Genomic DNA, 6,317 nt, shown 5'->3' with positions numbered 1-6,317 from the left:
ATAATAATAATATTAATAGCAGAGTATAGTTTCAAATTTGTTCTATAGAGAAGGTTTTGTGTTGTTCTGACGGTTTTACGATCAAGACGTGTTTCATACAACACAAGAATTCTCCGTATCCAGGTCGAGCGCAAGATTTGCATTCTCCAGGTGACACACGCGACGAAAAGCAGCAACACAGTATCTGAAAGTGTCGTGTATGTAGTTACTTGGCTCACATTGTTGCATACATAAACTCTGTGGAAATACTTGGCTGTCGATCTATACAGCGGTAGTCACACCATCGCATAAACATCCTTACATGCATGCAAAGTAGCAACAAAGTATCTGAATGTCGTGTATGTAGCTACTTGGCTCACTATGTTGCATACATAAACTCTGTGAAAATACTTGGCTGTCGATCTATACAGTGGTAGTCACACCATCACATAAACATCCTTACATGCATGCAAAGTAGCAACAAAGTATCTGAATGTCGTGTATGTAGCTACTTGGCTCACTATGTTGCATACATAAACTCTGTGGAAATACTTGGCTGTCGATCTATACAGCGGTAGTCACACCATCGCATAAACATCCTTACATGCATGCAAAGTAGCAACAAAGTATCTGAATGTCGTGTATGTAGCTACTTGGCTCACTATGTTGCATACATAAACTCTGTGAAAATACTTGGCTGTCGATCTATACAGTGGTAGTCACACCATCACATAAACATCCTTACATGCATGCAAAGTAGCAACAAAGTATCTGAATGTCAGGTATGTAGCTACTTCGTTTACTATGTTGCATACATAAACTCTGTGAAAATACTTGGCTGTCGATCTATACAGTGGTAGTCACACCATCACATAAACACCCTTACATGCATGCGAAGCAGCAACAAAGTATCTGAATGTCGTGTATGTAGCTACTTGGCTCACTATGTTGCATACATAAACTCTGTGGAAATACTTGGCTGTCGATCTATACAGCGGTAGTCACACCATCACATAAACACCCTTACATGCATGCAAAGCAGCAACAAAGTATCTGAATGTGTCGTATATGTAGCTACTTGGCTCACTATGTTGCATACATAAACTCTGTGGAAATACTTGGCTGTCGATCTATACAGCGGTAGTCACACCATCACATAAACACCCTTACATGCATGCAAAGCAGCAACAAAGTATCTGAATGTCGTGTATCTAGCTACTTGGCTCACTATGTTGCGTACATGAACTCTGTGGAAATACTTGGCTTTCGATCTATACAGTGGTAGTCACACTATTACATAGGCACCCTTACATGCGTGCAAAAGTCACAAAATCGCTAATAGTTTCTTGAAGTTACTGAAAAACTTAACCTACAAATTATAAAGAGGTTTTGAATGGTTATTAATGGATTGTTATATTTTGTTTAAAAAGTTCTAAATGTGATTAAACATAACAAATAAAGTGATCGTTCCTCTTTTTATATCAAAAGATAGACCAAGTAATAGAAACAGTGAAATATTACAAAATAACACTTTTTGAAACTGTATGAGAAATTATCGCAAGCATTAACAGACTGGTAAAAAACTATTTTCTAGGACTTTTGTTGAAGTACACTTAGTACATTCTTCGTGAAGTAATCACCAGTCATAACCTAAAACATCCACGTTAAAATGTATATTTTTTCAAATTTGCAAGAAGTTGCAACGCTAACCTGTAACAACCAGGTAACAACTAATTTTAACCACAACTTAATTCCTGTATACACCTACAATGTCATAATTTACATACTATATCTTTGCAAACTATATTAACATGATAAACAACCCCATTCGTATTAAGCATAAATTAATCGCATCGTTTTACACGAGGTGATCAGCTGATTGTTGTATGATGGATTGAAAGCTGGTCAGTGTCAGCTGTTCAACAATACAACACGTCAATCAATGTGCGTGGTATTGTACGGTATTGCCGAATGCCGAAATATGCGTTGATTACAATATGGAAATTATATGAAATATTGTTGCTACTGCTAGATTAATAATAGATTTAATTCGTATTCTTATTAATTTAGAAAATCTAACATTTCAATACAGAAATTTTCCAATTTTCTAAAGCTATATCCACTTACATACAGCGTAGACCACTTAATGCATTTTGAAATCAACTGATGTTGTGTGGAATAAATTCTTTTTAACTTTACACCCAGTGTTATTTCCATTAAGTAAGTACCCTACAATTTGCAAACAAATTTTTTGCACTGCTTCCATGACTCTAGGAGAATCGTACCTAGGTTTACATCCTTCTAATTTACTGCTGTCTGGCCACGATGATATAATGGCAAAAGTTAAGCCAAGGCATTGTAAACTTAACTGAGGTTGTCAGTGATTTATTATGTGTGTAAAAGGACGGCATGCTTGGTGGTGAGGTTTCACAAAACATTCATCTACTGTGGTAAAATATACTAAACTCCTACCAACGATATTTGTTTGGTGAAAATTAAACCGATTGAACCACTCTTGGTTTCATCATAATACTACTAATGAACTCTAATTACTGAAAAGGGTAGAATTTTATGTCTGTTGTAAAAAACTGAATAAAAATATCAATCGTTAAATTGAATACTTGATTGATCGATTATTTCATTCGGATTCGATATATCATGTGGTTGGTTAGGTTAGGTTAACATAGCCAACCAAACAATATATCGAATGACATATCCGATTAAAAATGTCTATCGATATTTTCATTCGGTTGTTTTTGACAACATCTATGAAAGTTCCACTGAAAATAATCGATTATGCAAAATGGATTATGTACTTGTGAAGTAAGCTTATCCGTTGATGAAGTATAAAATTATTAATAAATAATCATAATAACGAATATTTCTTAGTAGATCACGACAGCTGGACCTAAAAACCCTTTTGATGATAGTCGACAGTTTTACAAAACATTATCTATCTATCTATCTATCTATCTATATAGACTATTATAAAATTGAGGTGGTGTAAAAATACTGTCCGGTGATTAAAATACTAAACCGACACAGCCCAAACTAAGCACAACAAGTTTCCACATACCTAGGAATGACATAGGACTATTCACTTCCCTGAGTTCCTCTCGGGCTACGCCCCTTGGATGTCCAAACTTTTGAGGTGAGGTGTTTTAAAGTAAATATTAGTTGGCCTCCATGGAAGAATGACAAAATGCACAAACTTTGTTTACCTTTGCGTTGACATTTCAATGTAAACAGTCAAAACTACAAAATGCTTATTTCACAATTTCAGACAGCTGATAAAAAAAAAATTAAATGAAATATTTTACACAACTATGTGGTAGGTTTTTTTTATGTCATTGCTTATGGAAATCTATATATACTTATTTAATACGCAAGTAGGATTTTTGTGACAATTACTCCTCCGAAACTACTTAACCGATTGACATGTTTTTGGTGTCATTGGAAAGAGCGTAACGTGAAGTTGTGCAGGAAACTTTCTTTTTAGGTAAATAATTAGACAGTGAGGCCCTGGGGCCCTTTAAAGTTTCGTATTTCTCCATAAGATTAACATGGGTAACAAACATTGTTATGAAACTCCAGCTGTTGTCAGAAATGCTGTTCTGCTACTTTATTTAATCTGTTTACAAGGAGAATTGTTTCTTGGTGCCATGTGGTCAATGAATTATACCTTTGCATATATTTTAAACTAGCTGTACCCGCGGGCTTCGCCCCGTTTAACTTCATAAGTATTCGCATGGCTCATTCACTTCCTGGTTGAAGTTCGTTCGCTACGCTCACTCACCTTTAGGTTGGAGCTCGTTCGATGCGCTCACTTGCCTTCAGGTTAGCTCGTTCGCTACGCTAACTCGCCTCCAGGTTGAAGTTTGTTCGCTACGCTCACTCACCTTTTGGTTGGAAATTAGCTGTTGTCATATATTTAAAAAAAATTAATAGTGCTGCACCCTGTTGGTAATCCTTTTAACTTTTATGCTATTGAATATCATAGAACAGAACCAACTTGTTTAATTGAAACAGCTGTTAAGATTCATTAATTCCTTTTAAATATGAAAAATCATAAGATTAACATGGGGAACTACAGAGCCACTGGGGCGGAGCCCGAAAGGGTTTTTGAGATAAGAATATGCTTTAATGTTAATCGAGAATGTGAGCTATCATCATGCCAAATTTCAGCCCAATCCGTCCAGTAGTTTATGCGTGATTGAGCAACACACACACAAACACACACACAAACACACACACAAACATACACACAAACTCACAAACTTTCAGATTTATAATATTAGTAAGATTAATACACTATATAAAATGATGGCACTGTAATACATTAGGAGATATTCATTTAAATAATCAATAAGTACGATTGAGCCTTTGCCTATATGTTTTCTGGTGAGTGTGTTGTAACTGTTTCTTAGAGTATATTATAGTATCTTAAAGTAAAACCGAATTATTTCTTTCTGCATTCTCACCCCGTAGCGAAGCACGGGCAGAGCAACTAGTAAAGAAATATTCTACAACCGTAAGTTATGAAAATTGTGTTATCGATGTATTTTAATATAAACAGTAGGACAATTACAAAGTAGGTAATACATTTTTTGTAATTTGGTGGCTATTTGTTTATAAATTCGATCTACTTAACAAGTGTTTGGATTAGGCGGTATAGTACATCTTCCCATTGCGAAGCACAGGAACAGCAGCTAGTTACCATAACATCGTACTTCATCGTACATTCTTATAAATAATTAGTTGAATACTAAATATTAAATATTTAACTTAACTATTGGAATTTCAGTATTACCACTGGCTTTAGTTAAGTTTGTTCCTTTGCTGATCAGCCATCAATAATTTTTACATTTGTGAAATTTGTTTACGTGGATTGTTTGTTTATTGTCAGCTGTCTGTATTTTATCATTTTCTGCACAATTCATCATTATTAATATAGAATTGTTGCTTAAGTGCCTAACAAATCTATTAGTTGTAGTGTAATTTACTATAAATCTTTCATTGGAACCGAATTATATCTATAATCGTCGAGTGGCAAAAAAACTGGTCGTCAACAGTCAACACCTAGCTAGGCGAGTTTGAGAAGTCTCCAATAAACATCGGCTTCACTCTAACTGAAGAAGGCAGATGTTAATGTCAGTCCACAATATCATCTCCCATGGCAGCTATAGATAAAGTCAAAGTCATCGTTGTAGGAGACTCTGGAGTTGGCAAGACGTCTCTGGTGCACTTAGTCTGCCATAGTGAGCCTATCAGTAACCCTTCGTGGACCGTTGGATGTGGGGTGGATGTGAAGCTACACGAATACGAGGAGGGCATGCCTAAGCAGAGATCGTACTTCGTAGAACTATGGGACGTTGGAGGCAGCAGCAGTCATCGCAACGCTAGACACGTCTTCTACTCTTCTGTTCACGGTATAATTTTAGTTCATGATTTGACAAACCGTAAGTCCCACCAAAACTTACAAAAATGGTTAGCCGAGGTTTTGAATCGAGAAGAGGGAACTAAAAAAGAAGACTTTGACCCTGAACATTTTGTTGGTGCTACCCAGATTCCCATCCTGGTCGTTGGAACAAAGTCTGACCTCGTAGCGCAAATAAGAAACAACAATCAACCGAGATCATCTTTCATTGCCGAAGAGTGTGGAGCTGATGAAATATTTTTGGATTGTAGTCAGAGAAGAGCCTTTGCTGCAGGAACGACAAACGCTGTTCACATGTCAAGGTTCTTCGACAAGGTTATAAAGCTGCGTTACCACACGGGAGCGACTCATGGACCGTTTGCCAGCTCTAGACGCTACTCACCTTATGTGTCTCCGCCTCCTACCTACACTAAACTGTTCCATAATGACTAATACGCAGGAGCGACTGAATTACACAATGATCTGTACAACACAGTAGTGAACCACGAAATGTTCGCCCTATGCCTTCAACTGATGTACAAACAGTTCCACAATGACTGATTTAAAAACTACTCTTGCTTATTTAATCTTGTTGTATTAATTACTTCTTGTTACTATCTGTAAAACTGTAGCCTAAATAAAAATAATAAATAAGATTGTAACATATCGTTGCTCGATCGAAGCGATTTTCTCTTTACGCATCATAAATTAAGTCTGAAGTCAGAGCTTTCCAGCTTATCCGAGACAAAAGGAAGTCGTTAAGCCAAACTGTCCTTTTCTTTGTCCTCCGAAACTTCAACCAAGATGGCTATAGATTGTTGGCGATTCATGGCTTTACTGTACGTTATTTATTGCATTGGGTAAACTAAATTAACAGCTGATTTCACTAAACTGATAAATATGGACTTTTTAATTATGTTCT

At 36.3% G+C, this 6,317-nt stretch overlaps 1 protein-coding gene across 1 annotated transcript; it reads left to right on the top strand.

The window, feature by feature from the left end:
- The first annotated feature begins 5,081 nt into the window (after positions 1 to 5,081).
- On the top strand, positions 5,082 to 6,030 carry LOC128992433 (rab-like protein 3). The gene has a single exon (XM_054416005.1). The coding sequence runs from the start codon at positions 5,153 to 5,155 to the stop codon at positions 5,846 to 5,848; it is 696 nt and encodes a 231-aa protein (XP_054271980.1). The 5' UTR covers positions 5,082 to 5,152; the 3' UTR covers positions 5,849 to 6,030.
- Positions 6,031 to 6,317: the final 287 nt, after the last annotated feature.

Source organism: Macrosteles quadrilineatus, unplaced genomic scaffold (genome assembly GCF_028750875.1).
Source record: "Macrosteles quadrilineatus isolate MER2022 unplaced genomic scaffold, UCM_ALF_1.0 Scaffold_4__1_contigs__length_99947679, whole genome shotgun sequence".
Taxonomy (NCBI): Eukaryota; Metazoa; Arthropoda; class Insecta; order Hemiptera; family Cicadellidae; genus Macrosteles; species Macrosteles quadrilineatus.
Note: the sequence above shows the minus strand (reverse complement) of the source record. Positions and strands in the feature narration are given on the sequence as shown.